General features: G+C 41.9%; 1 protein-coding gene across 1 annotated transcript in view; it reads left to right on the top strand.

The window, feature by feature from the left end:
• The window catches only part of FAM186A (family with sequence similarity 186 member A), a 73,238-nt gene extending 51,748 nt beyond the window's left edge, over positions 1 to 21,490 (top strand). Inside the window, 4 exon segments of the mRNA XM_031650459.1 lie at positions 15,173 to 15,365; positions 17,436 to 17,587; positions 18,509 to 18,694; positions 21,414 to 21,490. Coding sequence (XP_031506319.1) covers positions 15,173 to 15,365; positions 17,436 to 17,587; positions 18,509 to 18,694; positions 21,414 to 21,435 — 553 coding nt within the window. The 3' untranslated portion in view covers positions 21,436 to 21,490.
• Positions 21,491 to 23,758: the final 2,268 nt, after the last annotated feature.

Genomic DNA, 23,758 nt, shown 5'->3' with positions numbered 1-23,758 from the left:
TTGTACATTTAAAAATAACAAAGAATATAATTGGATTATTGGATTGTCTGTAACACAAAGGATAAATGCTTGAGGCAATGGATACCCCATTTACCCTGATATGATTATTATACATTGCATGCCTGTATCAAAACATCTCCTGTACCCCCAAAATATATATACCTACTATGTACCCACAAAAAAAATTTTTAATGAAAAAAAAAAAGCTCACATCTGTAATCCCAGCACTTTGGGAGGCCGAGGCGGGCAGATCACGAGGCCAGGAGATTGAGACCATCCTGGCTAACACGGTGAAACCCAGTCTCTACTAAAAATACGAAAATTAGTCGGGCATGGTGGCACGTGTCTGGAATCTCAGCTACTTGGGAGGCTGGGGCAAGAGAATTGCTTGAACCCAGGAGACGGAAGTTGCAGTGAGCCATGATTGAGCCACTGAACTCCAGCCAGGGGGGCAGAGCAAGACTCCATCTCAGGAAAAAATAAAAAATAATTTTTTTTATTAAAAAAATTTTTTTTTTATTTTTAAAAAAATATATACAAGTAAATACAGGCAGGGTGCAGTGGCTGATGCCTGTAATCCCAGCACTTTGGGAGGCCAAGGCAGGTGGGTCACTTGAGGTCAGGAGTTCGAGACCACCCTAGCCAACACGTGAACCTCACCCTATTAAAAAAATACAAAAATCAGCCTGATAACATGGTGAAACCCCGCCTCTACTAAGAATACAAAAAATTAGCTACGGTGGTGAAGTCTGTAATCCCAGCTACCAGGAGGCTGAGGCAAGAGAATCTGCTGTCCCGGAGGCGGAGGTTGCAGAACTGAGATGGCTTATTGCACCTGCGCCAACCATGACTCATTCAAAAAAAAAAATAGGTAGTTAGGTAATTACTCAGGCATGGTGAGACAGTCCCAGCCACTTCAGGAGGCTGGAGGGCAGAAGAATTGTTTGGAACCTGGGAGGCAGGAGGCTGCAGTGAGGCAACACTGTGCCTGGCCTCCCCAAACAAAACAAACAAACAAACAAAAACAAAATTAAAAAACCAACCAAACAAACATAAAACAAGGGAGATGGTAGATTATGTAGGAGGTTGTTGCCATGGCAAATTTGTTGTTGGGGTGACCCTGAGGCAGCAAGCAGCAGGTCCTGGTCCTGATTTTTTTTTTTTTTTTTGAGACTGAGTCTTGTTTCTGTTGCTCCAGGCTAGAGTGTGGCAAAAGCGATCTCAGCTCACTGCAAGCTCTGGCCTCCTGGGTTTATGCCATTCTTCCTGCCTCTCAGCTCTCCCAGCAGCTGGGACTACAGGGCACCCGGGCCACCTCGCCCGCTAGTTTTTTCTATTTTTTTAGTAGAGACAGGCTCACTGTGTTGCCCAGGATGGTCTCGATCTCCTGACCTCAAGGATTCACCATCTCAGCCTCCCAGTGCTGGGATTATGGCTTCAGCCACCAAGGCTCGCCTGGTCCTGATTTTAAAAGTTGCAAATATCAGAAATGGATTAGGCAAGTAACAATTTCTTGATATTCTTAACAATTACCAATCCCATTATTTTAGATTTTTTTTTTTTTTTTTTTTTGAGATGGAGTCTCCTCATTTTGCTCAGATGGGCTGAAGTGCAGTGGTACGATCTTGGCTCACTGCAAACTCCCGCCTCTGTCTGCTGACATCCTGCCCCTCAGCCTCCAGAGTAGCTGAGGCATGTGCCACCACCAGCTAATTTTTGTATTTTTAGTAGAGACGGGGTTTCACTACAGCTGGGACCAGGCTGGTCTGGAACTCCTGACCAGGTGATCCGGGCCCACCTCAGCTCCCAAAGTGCTGGGATTATAGGTGTGAGCCACCACCAGCTTCATTATTTCTTTTTCTTTTCTCTTTTTTGAGACGAGTCTTCTGCTCTGTCACTTCAGGGCTGGGAGTGCAGTGGCACGATCTCTGCCCACTGCAAGCTCTGCCTCCTGGGTTCATGCCACCTCCTGCCTCAGCCCTCCTGAGTATCTGGGACTGCTGGTGATTCACCATCACCGCAGCTAATTTTGTATTTTTGTAGAGACGGTTTCACTGTGTTAGCCAGGACGGTCTCTGGAAAGCCCCGGCCTAGTGCGGGATCTGCCCGCCTCGGCTCCCAAAGTGCTGGGACAGGCAGCCACCTCCGCACCTGGCCCAGGCCATTATTTTCATTGATCTGCTCACACTACCTACCTCTCGCTATTTCGCTTTTATTTTATGATGCAGTCTTTGAGGTCATTATTAGTGCTGTTTGACAGCACTTGTCAATGAGATGTCAGCAGAATTGATATGTTATTTCTGTGCTGAGCTTGTCATTGTTGATTTGATAACCTACAGAGTTTCTTTTTCCCCTGGCATAATAACCCACAATGTTCAAGGTGATTGTTGTTCCTTTAAACATGTCCCTGAAAGAATACAGGGAAGTTCACTCCCTGACAAGCCATGATGAATTCATAGTATGAGCAACAAGTGAATTTTTTGTTGTTGTTGTTGTTGTTGTTGTTGTTGTTTTTTGAGACAGAGTTTCACTCTTTTTGCCCAGGCTGGAGTGCAATGGCGCGATCTCGGCTCACCGCAACCTCCGCCTCCCGGGTTCAAGCGATTCTCCTGCCTCAGCCTCCCGAGTAGCTGGGATTACAGGCATGTGCCACCACCCCGGCTAATTTTGTATTTTTAGTAAAGAGACAGGGTTTCTTCATGTTGGTCAGGCTGGTCTTGAACTCCCGACCTCAGGTGATCCACCTACCTCGGCCTCCCAAAGTGCTGGGATTACAAGCGTGAGCCACCGCGCCCAGCAAATTTTTTGTTGTTTTAAGCCACTGAGGCTTGGGATTTTTATTAAAAAACAGCAAAACCCAGCTTATCTTCACTAATATAGTCTTCCTATCCAAGAATATGGTATCTCTCTCTCTCTCTCTCTTTTTTTTTTTTTGAGACAGAGTCTCACTCTGTCACCCAGGCCAATTATACATCTTTTTGTTGTTGTTGTTCAGGTTTATATGTGTGTGTGTGTGTGTGTGTGTATGTGTGTGTGCATGTGTGACCACATATGCACAAAATTTTGATTTTTGTATGTTTAAATAGATGTATAAAACAGATACAGGGCTGGGCACGGTGGCTCACACCTGTAATCTCACAGCATTTTAGGAGGCTGAGGTGGGCAGATCACCCAAGGTCAGGAGTTCAAGACCAACCTGGCCAACATGGTGAAACCCCGTCTCTAATAAAAATACAACAATTAGCTGGGCATGGTGGCGTATGCCTGTAATCCCAGATACGTGGATGGCTGAGGCAGGAGAATTGCTTGAACCCGGGAGGCAGAGGTTGCAGTGAATTGAGATGGCGCCACCACTACACTCCGTTCTGTACGACAGCGCGAGACTCAGTCTCAAAAAAAAAAAAAAAAAGAGCATCTTAAAGTTTTCATCTAGTTCTTGGATATTCTAAGTGTTTATTTTTGTTATTGTTGCTATTGTAAATGGAGACTCAATTTTGTATGCAGCCATCTTACTGTATTAAAGCATTACAAACATATTTTCCCCTTCCTTCCTTCCTTCCTTCCTTCCTTCCTTCCTTCCTTCCTTCCTTCTTTCCTTTCTTTCCTTCTTTCTTTCTTTCTTTCCTTTCGCAGGGTCTGGCTTTGTCACCCAGCTGGAGTGCAGTGGTGCAATCTTGGCTCACTGCAACCGCTGCCTGCCAGACTCAAGCAATCCTTCTACCTCAGCCTCCTGAGTAGCTGGGACTATAGGCACACGCCACCACACCTGGCTTTTGTATTTTTTTTTTTTTTTTGAGACAAAATCTCGCTCTTGTCCCCCAGGCTGGAGTGCCATGGCACGATATAATACTGTTCAAAGCAATCTACAGATTCAGTGATATTCCTATTAAACTATCAATGTCATTTTTCTTTTTTTTTTTTTTTTTTTTTTTTTGAGACGGAGTCTCGCTGTGTCTCCCAGGCTGGAGTGCAGTGGCGCGATCTCGGCTCACTGCAAGCTCCGCCCCCTGGGTTCACGCCATTCTCCCACCTCAGCCTCCCAAGTAGCTAGGACTACAGGCGCCCGCTACCACGCCCGGCTAATTTTTTGTATTTTTAGTAGAGACGGGGTTTCACCGTGTTAGCCAGGATAGTCTCGATCTCCTGACCTCGTGATCCACCCGCCTCGGCCTCCCAAAGTGCTGGGATTACAGGCTTGAGCCACCGCGCCCGGCCTCAATGTCATTTTTCACTACATAAGAAAAAACTATTCTAAAATTCATATGGAACCAAAAAACAGCCCAAATAGCCAAAGCCATCCTAAGCAAAAACAACAAAGCTGGAGGCATATCACATTATCCAACTTCAAACTATACTATAAGGCTACAGTAACCAAAACAACATTGTACTGGTACAAAAACAGACACATAGACCAATGGAACAGAATAGAGAACCCAGAAATAAAGCCCCATACCCACAACCATCTAATCATGGACAAAGTCAACAAAAATAAGCAATGAGGAAAGGACTCTCGGTCCAATAAATGATGCTGGGACAGCTGGCTGGCCATATGCAGAAGAATGAAATTGCATCCCTACCTTTCACCATATACAAAAATTAACTCAAGATGGATTAAAGATTTAAATGTAAGACCTCAAATTATACAAATCCTAGAAGAAAACCTAGGAAATACCATTCTGTTTCTTTTTTCTTTTTATTTATTTATTAGAGACAGAGTTTTTGCTCTGTTGCCCAGGTTGGAGTGCAGTGGCATGATCTCACCTCACTGCAACCTCTGCCTCCCGAGTTCAAGCCATTCTCCTGCCTCAGTCTGGCTAACATCTGTTAGCAAGGCTGCAGAGCAAAGGAATGCTTATCCGCTGTTAATGGGAATGTAAATTAGCTCAGCCACTGTGGAAAGTAGTTTGAAGATTTCTTGTTTTTGTGGTGGTGGTGGTGTTTCGTTTTGTTTTGTTTTTTAGACAAAGTTTTGCTCTTGTTGTCCACGCCTGGCTAATTTTTGATTTTTAGCAGAGACAGAGTTTCACCTTATTGGTCAGGCTGGTCTCAAACTCCTGACCTCAGGTGATCGGCCCGCCTTGGCCTCACACAGTGCTGGGATTACAGGTGTGAGCCACCACGCCTGCCCTTGTTTTGTTTTTTGACATGGTCTTACTCTCTCGCCCAGTGCAATGATGGCTCACTGCAGTCTATATCTGCTGGGTTCATGCAATTTTCCCATATCAGCCTCTGAGTAGCTGGGACTACAGGGCTATGCCATCATGCCTGGCTAATTTTTTAATTTTTAATTTTTTGTAGGGATAGGGTCTTACTATGTTTCCCAGGCTAGTCTTGAACTCCTGGGTTCAAGTTATCCTCCTGCCCCAGGCTCCCAAAATGTTGGGATTATAGGCATGAGACAATATGCCCAGCTGAGATTTCTCAAAGAACTTAAAATAGAACTACCACTTGACCCAGCAATCCCATTTCTGGGTATATATACAAAGGAAAATAAATTATTTTACCAAAAAGACACATGCACTTGTCTGTTCATTGCAGCATTATTCACAAAGACATGGAATCAACCTAGGTACACATCAGTGGTGGACTGGATAAAGAAAATGTGGCATATATACAACATATGGAATACTATGCTGCCATAAACAAGAACAAAATCATGTCCTTTGCAGCAAATGGATGCGGTTTGAGGCCATTATCCTAAACAAATTAATAGAAGAACAGAAAACCAAATACCGACATTCTTGCTTATAAATGGGAGCTAAATGTTGGGTGCACAGGCACGTAAAGATGGGAACAACAGACACTGGGGACCACTAGTAGGGGAGAGAGGAATTGGGACAAGGGTTGAAAAACTAGCTATTGGGTACTATGCTCATAACCTGCGTGATGGGATCATTTGTACCCCAAACCTCAGCATCATGCAATATAACCATGTAACAAACCTGCATATGTACCCTTTGAATCTAAAATAAAAGTTGAACTTACTAAAATAAAAAAGAAAAATTGAATTAAACCAAATTCAATGTGATAAAAACAAAACAAAACAAAACAAAAAAGATTGGCTGGGTGTGGTAGCTTATCCTGTAATCCCAGCACTTTGGGAGGCCAAGGTGGGTGAATCACTTGAATCTAGGAGTTCGAGACCAGCCTGGCTAACATGGTGAAACCCCATGTCTACAGGAAAAAAAAAAAAAAAAAGGCCGGGTATGGTGGCTCACATCTGTAATCCCAGCACTTTGGGAGGCCAAGGCAGGCAGATCACAAGGTCAGGAGAACAAGACTATCCTGGCTAATATAGTGAAATCCTGTCTCTACTAAAAATACAAAAAATTAGCTGGGTGTGATGGTAGGCACCTGTAGTCCCAGCTACTCTGGAGGCTGAGGCAGGAGAATGGCTTGAACCCAGGAGGTGGAGGTTGTAGTGAGCCGAGATTGTACCACTGCACTCCAGCCTGGGTGATGGAGTGAGACTCCATCTCAAAAAAAAAAAAAAAAAAGAGAACACAAAAACCCATGAATTAGCTGGGTTTGCTGTAGTCCCAGCTACTCAGGAGGCTGAGGCATGAGAATTGCTTGAGCCTGGGAGACAGAGGTTGCAATGAGCCAAGATCGCACTACTGCACCACTGCACTCCAGCCTGGGCAATAGAGCGAGACTCTGTTTCAAAACAACAACAACAACAACAACAACAAACAAACAAAAAAAAACCCTGAATGTTCAATTTTGTTAAATAATGTGATTTGAACACTTTATTTTCACATGTATTAAAGAAAATATGGGCTGGGAAGGTGGCTTATGCTTGTAATCATAGCACTTTGGGAAGCTGAGGCGAGAGGACTGCTTGAGGCCAGGAGTTTCAAGACCAGCCTGAGCAACATATGGGGGCCCCGTCTTTTTTTCTCCTGAGATAGGGTCTCGCTATGTTGCCCATGCTGGAGTGCAGTGGCATGATCACAGTTCACTGCAGTCTCAGCTTCCCAGGTTTAAGCTATCCTCCCACTTCAACCTCCCCAGTAGCTGGGATGATAGGCACACACCACTACACCTGGCTAATTTTTAAATTTTTTAAGATAGGGTCTCCTGTTGCCCAGGCTGGTCTTGAATTCCTAGGCTCAAATGATTCTGCCACCTTGGCATCCCAAAGTGCTGGGATTACAGTCGTCAGCCACTGTACCCAGCCTGACTCCATCATTTAAAAAAAAAAATTATCTAGTCTTGGTGGTGTGCACCTGTAGTCCCAGCTACTTGGGAGACTGTGACAGAAGGGCTGCTTGAGCCCAGGAGTTCAAGGTTGTGGTGAGTTACGATCATGTCGCACCACTGCACTCCACCCTGGGTGACAGAGCGAGACCTTGTCTCAAAAAAAAAAAAAGAAAAGAAAAGAAAAGAAAAAAAAGGCCGGAAGCAGTGGCTCATGCCTGTAATCCCAGTACTTTAGGAGGCTGAGGCAGGCGGATCACGATCTCAGGAGATCGAGACCGTCCTGGCTAACCCATCTCTACTAAAAATACAAAACAAAACAAAACAAAACAAAAAATTAGCCGGATGTGGTAGCATGCACCTATAGTAGAGCTGAGGCTGGAGAATTGCTTGAACCCAGGAGGCAGAGGTTGCAATGAGCCGAGATCATGCCACTGCACTCCAGCCTGGACAACAGAGCAAGATTCTGTCTCCAAAAAAAAAAAAAAAAAAAAAGGAGATTTTTTTTTCCTTAGTTCTATTAATATAATTATATTAAACCATCATTGTATTCCTGATATAAATCCTATTTGTTCTACCTGTAACCTTCTTTGTTTTGTTTTTGTTTTTGTTTTTTTTAAAACAGAGTCTCGCTCTGTTGCCCAAGCTGGAGTGCAGTGGCATGATCTCAGCTTACTGCAACCTCTGTCTCCCAGGTTCAAGCAATTCTTTTGCATCAGCCTGTTTCAGCCTCCAGAGTAGCTGGGATTACAGGCACACCGCCACAATGCCTGGCTATTTTTTTTTTTCCTTCTTTGAATATATTGTAGAATCAATATATTTTATTAAGGATTTTTCTCATTCGTATTCATTAGTTAAGTTTGGCAGGCAGTTTACTTCTTATGGTATTATCTTTGTCAAGTTTTGGTATAATTTTAAGCTTGCATCATTAAAAAATGTGGAAGTTTATCTTTTGTGCTCTGAAACAATTTAATAGTAAAATTAGCTGTTCTTATAAGGTTTGGCAGATTTCCCCTATGATATTATACTGGCTTAGTACTTTTTGAAGGGAATTTTTTGACAGCTTTCTCTCAATTTTTTTTTTCTTTTTCAAGACGAAGTCTTGCTCTGTCGCCCAGGTTAGAGTGCAGTGGCACAATCTCAGCTCACTGCAACCTCCACCTCCTGGGTTCAGGGAATTCTCCTGCATCAGCCTCCTGAGTAGCTGGGATTATAGACGCACATCACTATGCCTGGCTAATTTTTGTATTTTTAGTGGAGACAGGGTTTCACCATGTTGGCCAGCCTGGTCTCGAACTCCTGACCTCATGATCTGCCCACCTCGGCCTCCCAAAGTGCTGGGATTATAGGTGTGAGCCACTGTGCCATGTCGCTTTCTCAATTTTTATGATTCGTTTAGATTTATTGAAGACTTTGAGAACCTAAGTGGCATAATCTGACCTGTCTCAGTAAAATCATTTAAAAATATGACTTTATACAATCATAACCTTAATCCCATTGAGGATTAATTCATTTTTTCAGAAACCTTTCTCTAATATTTAATGTTATAATAAAAAAATCACAGACAGATGCAACAACAAATACAATACTGACAGATTAAAAATTTTATGACAAGGATGGCTACGTCAAGAAGATTCTAGTATTACATGTGAGAGAAAAATATTACAGTAATATAAACTGTTTTTGAATAAAGATTTCTGTAGAACCTCTGTAAGTGAAGAATTCTACAGTTAAGTGCTAAAATATGGTTTTAGAATTGTATTCCCACATGATCAGTGAAATATATCTAAGAAGAGATGACAGGGAAGATGTAAAATTAGAAAAGATGAGCTGGGCGCAGTGGCTCACGCCTGTAATCCCAGCATTTTGGGAGGCCAAGACAGGCGGATCACCTGAGGTAATCCATTTGAGACCAGCCTGGCCAACATGGTGAAACTCTGTCTCTACTAAAAATAAAAAAATTAGCCAGGCATGGTGGCGGGTGCCTGTAACCCTAGCTACTTGGGAGGCTGAGGCAGGAGACTTGAACCCAGGAGGCGGTGGTTGCAGTGAACTGAGATCGCGCCACTGCACTCCAGCCTGGTGACAGAGTAAGACTCTGTCTCAAAAAAAGAAACAGTCAGTAAAACAGAGAAGTCAGAGAGTGTAGCAGAGTAAAGAAAGGCAGCAGGAAGAAGCTCTGTGTGTGTGTGTGTATGTGTGTGTGTGTGTGTGTGTAAAGTACTTTGTTACCGGTACTCAGAACACAAAGAATAAGCAAGATGTAATAAGATATGAGACTGGAAAGATAAAAGAGAGGCAAGATAAAAAAGAATCCTAAATCACATGCTAAGGAACTTGTATTTCATTCTGTACTTAATAGAGGATAACTAAAGAATTATTAGCAAGGGAAGTAAAACACCAGTAATGTGGAAGACAGATTTAAGAAGAGTAAAGCTCATACAGAGGCATAAATTAGGACTAGGTGGCATCCACCTAAACGTTTTGAAAGAATATAAGGGTGAGAGTAGAATTACTAGGAAAATATTCACAGTTGTTTTAAAAGGATTCTATGCTAAGGTGATATATCAACAGTGTAACTCCTACTAAACAAAGGCATCCATGCCAGGCAAGCTGGTGGAGTCTAAATAAAAAGTAAAATCAGCCCAGTCTGGTGGCGTACGCCTGTAATCCCAGCACTTTGGGAGGCCAAGGTGGAGGAACTGCTTGAGCCTTGGAGTTTGAGGCCAGCCTGGGCAACACAGTGAGACGTTGTCTCTACAAAAATTATAAACATTAGCCAGGCGTGGTGGTATGTATGCCTGTGGTCCCAGCTACTTGGTAGGCTGAAGTGGGAGGATCACATGAGCCTGAGAGGTTGAGGTTGCAGTGAGCCGTGGATGCACCACTACACTCCAGCCTGGGCAACACAGTGAGACCTTGTCTCAAAAAAAAAAAAATTACTACAGTCTTGAAACAGTAAAAACAGATAGACTAAAGGAAACATACATTTTGTAGGAGAATCATGCTAATCTAATCTGGAATTGTTTGAGGAAACATTATATGGACAAGGAGAAACTAAATGAAAATAAATTATGTAAATTTAGTTATGTGCATACAGGGGCTTATAATACATCTACAACAAACAGGAACTTCAGATATATTATTGCATTTAACTGGAAGAATGGGAATCAGGTTCAGAAAGTTCATCCTATTTGCCCAAATCACACAGCTAGTAAGTGGTAGAAGTGAATTTTTAAAAATCTATTTCCAAAGTCGATAGTATACTGTACTACCTATTGTACTACATTGTCTTAAAGTAATAACTGTCATGGTTTTCATATTCAAATCCTAATCATGCTTTCTCTTAAACATAGGCTTTGAAGTCGGGCAGATCTTAGTTCAAATTTCCAGAACTTCTCTGAGACTTAAATGTGCTGCATGTAAAATGGATATAATAATATTTACTTCAAATAATGGTTGAGGCGAGGCATGGTAGCTCACACCTGTAATCTAAGCACTTTGGGAGGCTGAGGCGGGTGGATCACCTGAGGTCAGGAGTTCGAGACCAGCCTAGCCAACATGGTGAAACCCTGTCTCTGCTAAAAATCAAAAATTAGCTGGGCGTGGTGGTGCAGCCTGTAATGTCAGCTACTCAAGAGGCTGAGGCAGGAAAATTGCTTGAACCTGGGAGGCAGAGGTTACAGTGAGTTGGGATTGCACCATTGTACTCCAGCCTGGGCAACAAGAGAGAAACTATGTCTCAAAATAAAATAAAATAAATTAAAACAAATAAAAGGTTGAAAGGGTTAAATAAAATAACATACGTAGTACAGTTGTAGTATTACCATAGTAGATGCTCAGTAAATGTAAAGAATCTCCATCTAAAAATCAGTGTTCCTTAGGACAGGGCAATGTTTTATCAACATAAGTGGGATGGGCTAAGAGAGTGGAAACAAAATGTAAGGAGGATGAATAGCCATGATTCTAGACATAGGCTTTTAAATAGTAAGATACCCCCATGGTTACTACTGGATTGAATATTCAGATTTTTTTTTTTTTTTTTAAGACGGAGTTTTGCTCTGTTGCCAGGCTGGAGTGCAGTGGCACCATCTCGGCTCACTGCAACCTCCGCCTCCCAAGGTCAAAGAATTCTCCTGCCTCAGCCTCCCGAGTAGCTGGGACTACAGGCACTCACCACCACGCCCAGCTAAATTTTGTATTTTTAGTAGAAACGGGGTTTCATCATGTTGGCCAGGATGGTCTTGATCTCTTGACCTTGTTATCCACCCGCCTCAGCCTCCCAAAGTGCTAGGATGACAGGCGTGAGCTACCGTGCCCAGCCTTCAGATTATTAAAAAAGAATTATCTCACCAGGCTCATGCCTATGATCCCAGAACTTTGGGAACCAAGGTGGATGGATCACTTGGTCCCAGGAGTTAAAGACCAGCCTGGGCAACATGGTGAAACTCCATCTCTCTCAAAAAAAAAAAAAAAAAATTGGCAGGCCTGATGATGTGCCTGTAGTCCCAGCTACTTAGGGGGCTGAGGCAGGAGGATGACTTGAGCTCACGAAGTCAAGGCTGCAGTGAGCCAAGATCGTGCCACTGCAACCTGGGTGACAAAGAGAGACCCTGTTGGAAAAAAAAAAAAAAAGAATTATCTCTAAAACTACATCCAACAATAAAGTCCCTAAGTTTGAAGTTAAACTAAACTTTTCCAAGCAGTGAAATATGATTTCAGTAAGAAAAAATGATAAGGAAATCTCAAAAGCCTGTGTAATTAGACAGAAAAATGTCAGGAAATATTTGGTGTGAAGAGGCTTATTGGAAACTTAAAAAATCTAATACATTTAAATATTAAATACAAAGATAATAATTTAAGTATTAAATGATCCATATATAGTAGGTTCTAAAGTATTCATTATAACCCATAAAAGAAATCTAAGAGCTAAGAATTATTCTTTCTCTCTTCTCTCTCAATATAGAGATGGATGGATAAATAAAATCTCAAGTAAATCTTACTGATTCACCTGAGGCTATATATATATATATGCATATATATAAAATACATATATTCAGAAAAATATCTTTGATGAGTCCCCCATCATCTACCAAAAAAAAAAAAAAAAAAAAAGAGAAGATCCAAACTCCTTAACATACCTTTTAAAGCCATTCATAATCCAACCATTCCAGTCTCATCCCCTACTATATCCTTTCACATATCTGTGGTCAAAAACCCCAGACTACTCATCACTCTCAAAATATAACTTTATATTTATAGGATTTTTCCACTTGGACTTCCTCATCCCCTTCTTCTCTGTTCTGTTCGTAAGCACAATGGTTTTCAAACTTTAGTAAAGTAAGAGTTACCTGAGATTTTAAAATGCAGATTCCTGAAGCCTACCACTAAGATTTTGATTCAAAAGGTATGGAGAAGTACCTTGGAACCTGCATTTTCAACAAGCCCCCCACCCGTCTCCCCCTTATGATTCAGTCTAGGTGATCAGAGTCCGCACCTTGAGAAATATTGGCATTATGGAAGAAAGAAGATCTGGGCTTGCTTCCCAAATCTACCGTATATCATTTATGGGACATCAGAAAAAATATTTAACTTTGCTGAGATTTCTTTTCCTCTCCTGTAGAATGAGGATGGCCAAACTCTGTTTAGGACCACCAAAATGTGGTGGAATACATTATAGGAGGGCAGTGAGAAGAGAGAGAGAAAGGGAGAATCTTTTTATGACTGTCCCTCAAAATTCTGCTTGACATCTTCCTATAAAGCTTTCTTTTTTTTTTTTGAGACGGAGTTCTCGCTTCTGTCAGCCTGGCTGGAGTGCAGTGGCTGATCTCAGCTCTCAACCGTAAGCTCCCTCCCCGGTTCCCGGGCCATCCTCCTGCCTCAGCCTCCCGAAAGAAGTTGGGACTACTTCTTATTACTGTTTTTTTTTTAGTCTCACTCTGTCACCCAGGCTGGAGTGCAATGATGCAATCTCTGTTCACTGCAACCTCCATCTCCCAGGTTCAAGTGATTCTCCTGACTCAGCCTCCCGAGTAACTGGGACTATAGATGCCCGCCATCACACCCGGCTAATTTTTGTATGTTTTAGTAGAGACAGGGTTTCACCATGTTGGCCAGGCTGGTCTCGAGCCCCTGACCTTGTGATCTGCCCACCTCGGCCTCCCAACGTGCTGGGATTACAGGCGTGAGCCACTGCGCCTGGCCTTATTACTCTTACTAGAATTAATGATGCTTTCCTTTTTGCTCCTGCAGCCTGATTATATTTCTATTTAGCATTTATTCTATTTCTTTTTTTTACAAGTAACTTAGTCTCCTATTCTGGATTATAAGTGCTTTTGAAGGCAAGGACACTGTCTTTTCCCTAATTGTATTAAGTACTTTCTATGTGTCTTTTTTTTTTTTTTTTGAGACGGAATCTCACTCTGTTGCTCAGGCTGGAGTGCAATGGCACGATCTCCGCTCACTGCAACCTCTGTTGCCCGGGTTCAAGCGATTCTCCTGCCTCAGCCTCCCGAGTAGCTGGGATTACAGTCGCCTGCCACTGCGCCTGGCTAATTTTTGTGTTTTTAGTAGAGACGGGATTTCACCATGTTGGCCAGGCTGGTCTTGAACTCCTGACCTTGTGATCCACCCGCCTTGGCCTCCCAAACTGCTGGGATTACAGGTGTGAGACACCTCGCCTGGCCTTACCTTCTATGTGTCTTACACATATCTGTACATATGAAAAAATGATCTATCTTATTCCCTAAGGTAATTTTTATTACAAATAGCCACATTTAACTATTTTTTTAAGAGCTGGAGTCTTGCCCTTAACAAAAAGGCAAATGTAGTGGCGTGATCATAACTCACTGCAGGCTCGAACTCCCTAGGTTCAAGCAAGCCTCTCGCCTCAGCCTCCTGAGTGGCTGTGTCTACAGGTATGTGCCACCATGCCCAGCTATTTTTGTTTTGTAGAGATGGAGTCTTACTATATTGTCCAGGCTGGTTGCAGACTCCTGGCCTCAAGCGATCCTCCCACCTAAGCCTCCCAAAGTGCTGGGATTACAGGCATGAGCTACTTTACCTGGCATAACTTTTAAAATATATTAAAATAATTGTAAGCAACACTATTTTAACACTGGAAACTTGGTAAAGACTTAATGAAAATTTTGATATCATATAGATTTTTGAAGGTTCGTTCATAGGAACTGGATTAAAGTCTTATTAAGCAAGCTTCCCATCCTTCTCTGCTTACTGGGGATGATGAGGGAATTGAAAGAAACTGAGGACAGGTCGGGCATAGTGGTTCACTCCTGTAATCTCAACATTTTGGGAGGCTGTGGCAGGAGGATCGCTAGAGGTCAGGAGTTCAAGACAAGCCTGGACAACATGGCAAAACCCCATCTCTACTAAAAATACAAAAATTAGCTGGGCGTGGTGGTGCACACCTGTATTCCCAGCTACTTGGGAGGCTGAGGCATGAGAATCACTTGAACCCGTAAGGCAGAGGTTGCAGTGAGTCAAGATCATGCCACTGCACTCCAGCCTGGGCAACAGAGTTAGACTCTGTATCAGAAAAATAAAATAAAATAAAAAAGACAAGATAAGATAAAATAAAATAAAATAAAATAGACCGTGCTCAGCGGCTCACGACCGCAATCCCAGCACTTTAGGAGGCCAAGGCAGGTGGATCATGAGGTCAGGAGTTTGAGACCAGCCTGACCAACATGGAGAAACCCCATCTCTACTAAAAATACAAAAATTAGCCAGGCGTGGTGGTGCATGCCTGTAGTCCCAGCTACTTGGGAGGCTGAGGCAGGATAATTTCTTGAATCTGGGAGGCGAAGGTTGCAGTGAGCCAAGATCACACCATGGTACCTCCAGCCTGGGCAACAAGATCGAAACTCCGTTTCAAAAAAAAGAAACTGAGGACAAGTTTGCTGAAGTAGGGTCTGAAACTATTATCATTCTAATTCTTATTAATCTTTTCAAGGAACAACATAATGAAACGACTAAAAGCCATCCAAAATACTGGGAAAGGCTATGAGGCCAGGAACCTCCACGTGATGCTGAGCAGACTTGATGACTACGGGAAAAAGGTGATGCAGGTCTGGACTGAGAAGCAAAAGTCTCTAGGGCAGAAACGGAATCAGTGCCTGAAGAAAATGATACATGTATTCAGCCAGGTAACTTGCTTTCCACTCCCTTTCTCCAGCATGTTGTAAAAACCTGAAAGTGGTAAGCTTTGTAAATGACATTTACTTGGAGACACTATGTTATGTTACTTTCCTGGGCTGCTGTAACAAATTACCACAAACTTCACAGCTTAAACAACAGAAATTTACTCTCTCACAGTTCTAGAGGCCAGAAGTTAGTGAAATCAGGGTGTCTGCCGGGTTGGTTCCTTCTAGAAGCTCTGAGAGGGCATTCTGTTGCATGCTTCTCTCCTAGATTGTGGTGGCTATGGGCAATCCTTAGCATTCCTCAGTTTGTAGCCACATAATTCCAATCTCTGCCTCCATCTTTCAAATGGCTTTTTTTTTTTTTTTTTTTTTTTTTTTTTTGAGACAGTCTTGCTCTGTCTCCCAGGGAGTGCAGTGGCACTATTTTGACTTGCTGCAACCTCCACCTCCTGGGTTCAAGCGATTCTCCTCATTCAGCCTCCTGAATAGATGGGATTACAGGTGCCCACCACCACACCCAGCTACATTTTATATTTTTAGTAGAGATGGTGTTTCACCATGATGGCCAGGCTGGTTTCGAATTCCTGACCTCAGGTGATCCACCCGCCTCGACCTCCCAAAGTGTTGGGATTATAGGTGTAAGCCACCATGCCTGGCCTGAGTTCTAATAATAAATATTACAAGCTGTAGTTCTAGAAACATTTTATATCTGTATATCCTTCTCTCTCAGCGTCGATTAGTTTATAAGATTAGTTTACTTGCTACTTTGGAAGGTACAGAGAGGCTTCTCATCAGATTCTAATCCAAATTATCATCCAAGTCAAACATAAAAATTTTCCAGAACTGTTTTATTTTATTTTATTATTTAGTTACTTATTTTTGAGACAAGTTCTCACTGTGTCACCCAGGCTGGAGTGCAGTGGTGTGATCTGCAACCTCCGCCTCCTGGGTTCAAGTGATTCTCCTGCCTCACCCTCCCGAGTGGTTGGGATTACAGGTGCCCGCCACCATGCCTGGTTAATTTTTGTATTTTTAGTAGTGACGGGGTTTCACCATGTTGGCCAGGCTGGTCTTGGACTCCTGACCTCAAGTGATCCGCCCACGGCAGCCTCCCAAAGTGCTGGGATTACAGGCGTGAGCCACTGCGCCCGGCCCAGAACAGTTATATTTTAAATATTACAGCTCTTTGTAAAAAAAAATGAATATGCTCCTTTTTTTGATTTGGCAAATATGGCCAATGTACGTAGAGTAAAGCAAGATGGGTTGGCAGCAACATGCGTTGTCTAACAGGAATCACAATGCCTAGGGCATTTCAGAGGAGGAATAAGGGTCTGGGGCCAGGGAAGCCAGAATCCAGAGGATGAGGTATGGGTATCAAGGCTTGGAGAAAGGAGACAAAAAAAGCAAAAGGGATAAGAGGTTAAATATAAATGAATACTTTGCACTGAATCAGCGTGGTGCTCAAGATGGCTAGCTCCGCTACCAGATTGTCTGGGTTCAAATCAGCCTAGCTACATACTAGCTAAGTGACTTTATGCAAGCTGCTTACATTTTCTGAGCCTCAGATTCTCCTGCTGTAAGACAAGGGTAATAATAACACATACCGCATAAGGTTATTACAAATACCAAATCAGCTAATATATGGAGAGGGCTTAGTTCAGTGTCTGACATTCAGTATTTAGTAAATGCTGGCTATCATTACAGTTGCATACTGCTTCACAATTTATAAAGTGCTTCCATATACACTGTGTTTTACAATTCTCGCAACCACTCTGTGTTATTATCCCTGTTTTAGAAATGAGGAAAAAGAAGTGTAGATAAGCAACTATCCCAAAGTCTCACAGCAAGAAAATGAGAGGACCAGGATTTGAGCTTAAGTAGGACCAAGGTTTTTATGTAGCAGAGCTGCCACCTCTTGAAATGACGCATGTTGGAGGTGGGTGGAGTAGGGAAAGGATTTGCAAATCCATGGAAAAGGAGGAGTCACAGTTTAGTGTAGGGCCAGCTCTGAAGACTCTTCTAAAGATTCTGTCTCTTTTCATGGTTTCCTTTTTCTGATCTATTTTTTTATAGCTCAAAAAGATATATGAATTGAATCTTAGTCAACCTATCCCCTTAATCATCGAAGAAAGGCAGATACCTGCCGCTACCACATTTGTTCAAAAGCCATTTTTAAAATTACTAGTGGAAGAAGACAGAACCTCTGACATATTCAAGAAATTTAGGTATGTGCTAGAAAGACTGATATTAAACTTTGTTTGGACGATATGTGGGACCTAATTTTTTTTCCCTGCCCAAGAACTTCCCTTTCTTCACAATTATCAAATGGTGCAATGGAGAGTCTAAAGGAGCATTAGGCCGGGCACGGTGGCTCACGCCTGTAATCCCAGCACTTTGGGAGGCCGAGGCAGGTGGATCATCTGAGGTTGGGAGTTCAAGATCAGCCTGACTAACATGGAGAAACCCCAGCTCTACTAAAAAAAGTACAAAATTAGCCTGGTGTGGTGGCGCATGCCTGTAATCCCAGCTAGTCGGGAGGTTGAGGCAGGAGAATCACTTGAACCTGGGTGGCCAAGGTTGCGGTGAGCCGAGATCGTGCCATTGCACTCCAGCCTGGGCAACAGGAGTGAAACTGTCTCAAAAAAAAAAAAAAAAAAAAAAAAGGAGTATTAATTCCCTTAGCTAAGTTGGCATATATTTCTACTTAAATATTTAACATTGGATTTTGAGTTCCTCTAAAAATAAAGTAGAGTCTTTCTTAATAAAAAACTCATTCTTTTAAGAATAGTTAATAAAGAAACTTAGAAGCATTATCTTCTTTTTTTCTTCTATTTTTTTTTTAAGGAGGCAGGAGCTTTGGGAAGGAAGGGGGAAAGTTATGTGGTCTCTCTACACCATGAAGCTAAAATGGTAGTTGTAAAATGGATTACTAGGTGAAGTCATGAAAATGCAGCTTGGTAACTCAGCAAATTCTGCTTTTTCATCCATCTCTCTGTCAGAGTGGGCATAGCTAATGCTGGTCAGTGCAAGGGGAGGGCATTACGGGATGAGGTGGTAGTGAAGAAGGGAGAATAAGATATATTTTTGATGGGCTATGGAGCTCAGGAGAATTTGGCATTCCCAACTTATGCTCTCTGATTCTGTAGACAACAAGAGGACCAGACACAGCCCATCTGGAATGTTGATCTGTCCACTTCAAGCTACCCAATAGCAGAGAAGACATCTATGCATTCACTCTGGGCCCAGCTGGGTGGGTACCCAGATATTCCCAGGCTGCTTCAGTTAGAGGTGCAGTCTACCTTCCGAAAATCTCTTGCATCCCTCCAGTCACAGTAAGTTATGGACTGGAAGCACTCTGGTAGTTGGGCCTTTGATAATATACCTTTTGGTTCCCTAACTTGACTTTCTCCTGTAGCACCACGTACAGGAGAAATTGGTACTACATCAACCAAAAGTAATGTTTGGTATGAGGTTAGACTGACACCAGTCATAAAATAGTACAGGTAAATTCAGCATTAGTCTGTTAGTGTTTCTCATCATAGGCCTGTAGATGTCATCACTGAGTAATATAAAACAAACAAAAAACCAATTATAATACCATGAACCTAATCTAACACTAGATAGGTCCATTTTTAATTCTATCCTTAGGGATTTGCTAATAGAAATACCAGAAAGACCATTGTAGAATGCTTTTCTCCATATTATGATTCAGTGACATGACCTTAAGTGCAATTATCATATCTAGACCCAAATTGAGTAAATTAGGTGTTTATTTCCGAGGATATACTGAAGAGATGACTCCATATTTCCAAAATCTGTTGAACCAGATTCTCACTTACACCACTGGAAATTATTCCAGAGGAAATAAGGGCTTTGGAGTCTGCGTTAACTCTTTCAGGACAGATAATTATTTAATATTCAAAATCAGGAATTTAGAAAATTGAACTTTTGTTAATCTTAAAGAGTTCACAGAAGCAGTCTGATTTATTTTGGTGAAATCTAAGTCCTGAAGTAAGAAGTAGTGTTAGGCTAGGTGCGGTGGCTCATGCCTGTAAATCCAGCACTTTGGGAGGCCAAGGCGGGTGGATCATCTGAGGTCGGGAGTTTCAGACCAGCCTGGCCAACATGGTGAAACCCTGTCTCTACTAAAATACAAGATTAGCTGGGCATGGTGGTATACGTCTGTAATCCCAGCTACTCAGAGGCTGAGACAGGATAATTGCTGGAACCCAAGAGGTGGAGGTTGCAGTGAGCCCAGATTGTGCCACTGCACTCCAGCCTGGGCAATAGAGTGAGACTCTCTCAAAAAAAATAAGTAGTATTAATTCACAAATTTGTCCAGGTGGCAGACACCATAAAATAAGACATTCAAAATTCTATAATACAGCAAAACATTAGGAAAAATATTACTATTTGATGTATACAGTATAAAGTCATATATCATGAGCATAAGTTTATAGAAAAAAAATTATTAAACCAAATGTAACAATTAAGTTGAATAAGCATGACTCATAGGTTATAATCAGAAAGCAACATTTTTTCTGGTCTCCCATTTTCCCTTTTATAGTGATTAAACTAATTAATTTAGGTTATTTTGAGGGATAATATTGCTAATTTAATGATTATAGGGCCTTGGGATGAAATACATAAATTTTTAAGTTTCACTTTCCTTACATTCCATTACTAGCTTCAAGTGTCAGATATCCTTCTGACCTAATCACTTCTTACTCATGCTAAATCTCTGCAGACTCTTATTTCCAGTTTACTATTTTATTTTTATTTATTTATTTTCAAGACAGAATCTCCGTCTGTCATCCATCCTAGAGTGCAGTGGTGCAATCTCAGCTCACTGAAATCTCTGCCAAGATCACGCCACTGCACTCCAGCCTGGGCAACAAAGACTGTGTCTCAAAATAAAAAATAAAATAAAATAAAAAAAACCTACTATATGTTTCATTAAACAGTACATCTTTGAAATTTTTCTATGCTAATAAATATAGAGCTACATCATCATTTTGTTGGTTGCATGATATTCATTGTATATCTGTAGTTTTTGTTTGTTTTTAAAGATGTGGTCTTGCTCTGTCACTCAGGCTACAGTGCAGTGGCACAATCATAGCTCAGTGTAACCTCGAACTTCTGGGGTCAAGTGATCCTCCTGCTTTAGTCTCCCAAGTAGCTGGGATTACAGGCACACCTGGCCCATTGTATAGATACATCGTAATTTATTGAATTGTTCTCCTACTGATAGAAATTTGGATATTTTCCTACATCGCAAACAATGCTACACCAAATATCTTTGCAGTACTTTGTATATTGATACAATTATTTTCCTATGAAAATTCCATTAAAATAATATTCAGTTTTTTCCAATTACATAAGTAATGCATGTTCACCGAAAATTTAAAAAATACAGACGGGTCTATCCTTGGAAATAACCATCATTAATTATCAATATTTAAGCCATGTTCTAACTTTAGGTATAAGAATACTATCTAATAAGTAATAAGGTATTGCCAAGTCCTTTTCTTCCTGATTTTGGGTCTTCGAGGCATTCTGTCACCTTTATGGTAACTTTACGTATATGGATTACAGGCCAGTCACAGTGGCTCACACCTGTAATCCCAGCACTTTGGGAGGCCAAGGAACTCCTGAACTTAGATGCTTGAGTTCAGGAGTTCAAGACCAGCCTGGGCAAAATGGCAAGACCCCAGTCTGTACCAAAAGTACAAAAAAACAGCCAGGTGCGGTGGTGTGCACCTGTGGTCTTAGCTACTTGGGAGGCTGAGGTGGGAGGATTGCTTGAGCCTGGGGAGCAGAGGTTGCAGTGAGCTGAGATGGCACCACTGTACTACAGCCTGTGTGACAGTAGGAGACCCTGTCTCAAAAACAAACAAACAAACAAACAAACAAAAGGATTACATACAGATTTTACTAGTTTAACTTTGTGAGTTCTGGAGGCACTTTTATTTTCCCTATGACTCACCTATATTCCCACAAATGTGTTTAAAGCAATTCATAATGAGGTTAATTTTCTTGTTTCATTTCCAGGGTTAAGAAGATTCCCAAATGACTGTAAAATTAAATACAAGCATATTGAAAGTACATTTCAATATCTTTCAGAAAAATGCCTATTTTGTTCTCTTTTGTGCGTATATATTGCTTTGTGTTTCCTTTGCTTTTATATTCTGCCTGTAGTTCTTCAGGTTGAACATCTTCATTTCTGGACTACTACTATGAAGAAAGAGTATCTTCTGCTCTAGACAACTGGAAACACAAAGCTTCAACAACCCTGAGGTAGGCTGAGTCGTGAAAGGGACATAATTATGGTCCCCTAACATGATGGCAAAGTGGCACAGTCTGCCTCCCCCAGTCTAAACCGGAAGACACCTCAGAAGGAAGAAATAAATGAGTGTAATGAAGGAAACTAAAAACCAGCAAAAACCCCAGAAGAATTAGAAGGTGGTTATGATTGGTAATGAAGGGAAATCATGTTACCACCAGAGGGTTGTGACTACAAGTTGTCCAGGTTTTTGGCATTTTGAACAAAGAATTGGGCAAAACGCCCAGCAAAGCAAAGAAAGAATGAAGCAACAGAAGAAGTACGCTCCACAGCGCAGGAGTGGCCCAAGCAGCTGCTCAAGGGCCCTGATACAGAATCTTCTTGGGTCCAAATACCCTCTAGAAGTTTCCTATTGATCACTTCATGCTCATCTCATGTAAATAAAGGGGCAGCTTGCAATCAGTCTGATTGGTTGCAGCAAAAAGCACCCAATCAGAGGCTAGGGTAAAGTTACAAACTTATACTTCTTCTTCTTTTTTTATTTTATTTTATTTTATTTTTTTATTTGAGATGGAGTTCGCTCTTCTTGCCCAGGCTGGAGTGCAATGGAGCAATCTTGGTTCTTGAACCTCCACCTCCTGGTTTCAAGCGATTCTCCTGCCTCAGCCTCCCGAGTAGCTGGGTTTACAGGCATGCATCACCACGCCTGGCTAATTTTGTATTTTTAGTAGAGACAGTGTTTCTCTATGTTGGTCAGGCAGTCTCGAACTCCCGGCCTGAGGTGATCCACCTGCCTTAGCCTCCCAAAGTGCTGGGATTACAGGCGTGAGCCACCACGCCCGGTCTCAAAGTTATACTTTAATGCAAACAAAGACTGGCCTGCAATCAGTCTGATTCATTGAGGACAGCCAATTTCCCATCTGCCTCACAGAAAAAGGTCAAAGGGAGTAGCCTCTGGTCCTTTTGTTTCTTAGGTGTGTGTAAAGTTAGGGGTTTCCTTTCCATTTAGTTCTAGGAAGTTGGCGTGCAGCCTTTAGGTTTGCTGCCTCCAGACCCTATTGTCCTTCCTCAATAATTCTGTACAATGGAGGTCCAGGCTTCCAACATGGGGATTATATTAGTCAGGCTTCTCTTAGAGGGACAGAACTAATAGGATATATATAAAGGGGAGTTTATTAAGTATTAACTTACACGATCAGAAGGTTGCACAATAGGCTGTCTACAAGCTGAGGAGCAAGGAGAGCCAGTCCAAGTCCCAAAACTGAAGAACTTAGAGTCTGATGTTCAAGGGCAGGAAGCATCTGGCATGGGAGAAAGGTGTACACTGGGAGGCTAGGCCCATCTCTCATTTCTCTCCTTTTCACATTTTTCTGCCTGCTTTATATTCAGTGGAAGTTGATAAGATTGTGCCCACCCAGTTAAGGGTGGGTGGGCCTTCCCCAGCCCACTGACTCAAATGTTAATCTCCTTTGCAACACCCTCACAGACACATGCAGGATCAGTACTTTGCATCCTTCAATCCAATCAAGTGGACACTCAGTATTAACCATCACAAGTCCACTCCTTGTCAACTTGAACACATCTCCTGAGAGCATACATAATCTTCAAATAAAAACAATAATGTCATAATTACACTTAACATAATACGAGTATCCCTTGTACAACCGGAAAGGCACTGATCCCCAACCCAAATCCTATTACATAAAGTTAACAATACTTAAATGCTGATATGAAGTCAATAAATCTTATGTCACATGATAAAGGAAAAGGAAATAAAATGAAAATAGTTTCTTAGTACAAGTATATACACACACAAACATGTTTTTAACAAAAGAAGGAGGAAATACTTATGACAGTTATAGCCCTCATTTCTGCAGCTGGTCACATGGTTGTAGCTGGTATTGATGACTACCTTCTTTTACTACCCATTCTGTACTCCCTTTGCCTTCAGCAAACACCTCAGCAGGTCATGGCTTTTTTCCTGATGGAGTAACCTAAACCTTTATTCTTGAAGGATCTGGACCATCTGGGACCATCTGTAGTCCTGCCTGGATTGGACTATTGTAGTTTCCCATTGACCTTAATCACAGGTCATGGAAATACGAAGAGATGC

The sequence above is a fragment of the Papio anubis genome, chromosome 9 (genome assembly GCF_008728515.1).
Source record: "Papio anubis isolate 15944 chromosome 9, Panubis1.0, whole genome shotgun sequence".
NCBI classification, from domain to species: Eukaryota; Metazoa; Chordata; class Mammalia; order Primates; family Cercopithecidae; genus Papio; species Papio anubis.
Note: the sequence above shows the minus strand (reverse complement) of the source record. Positions and strands in the feature narration are given on the sequence as shown.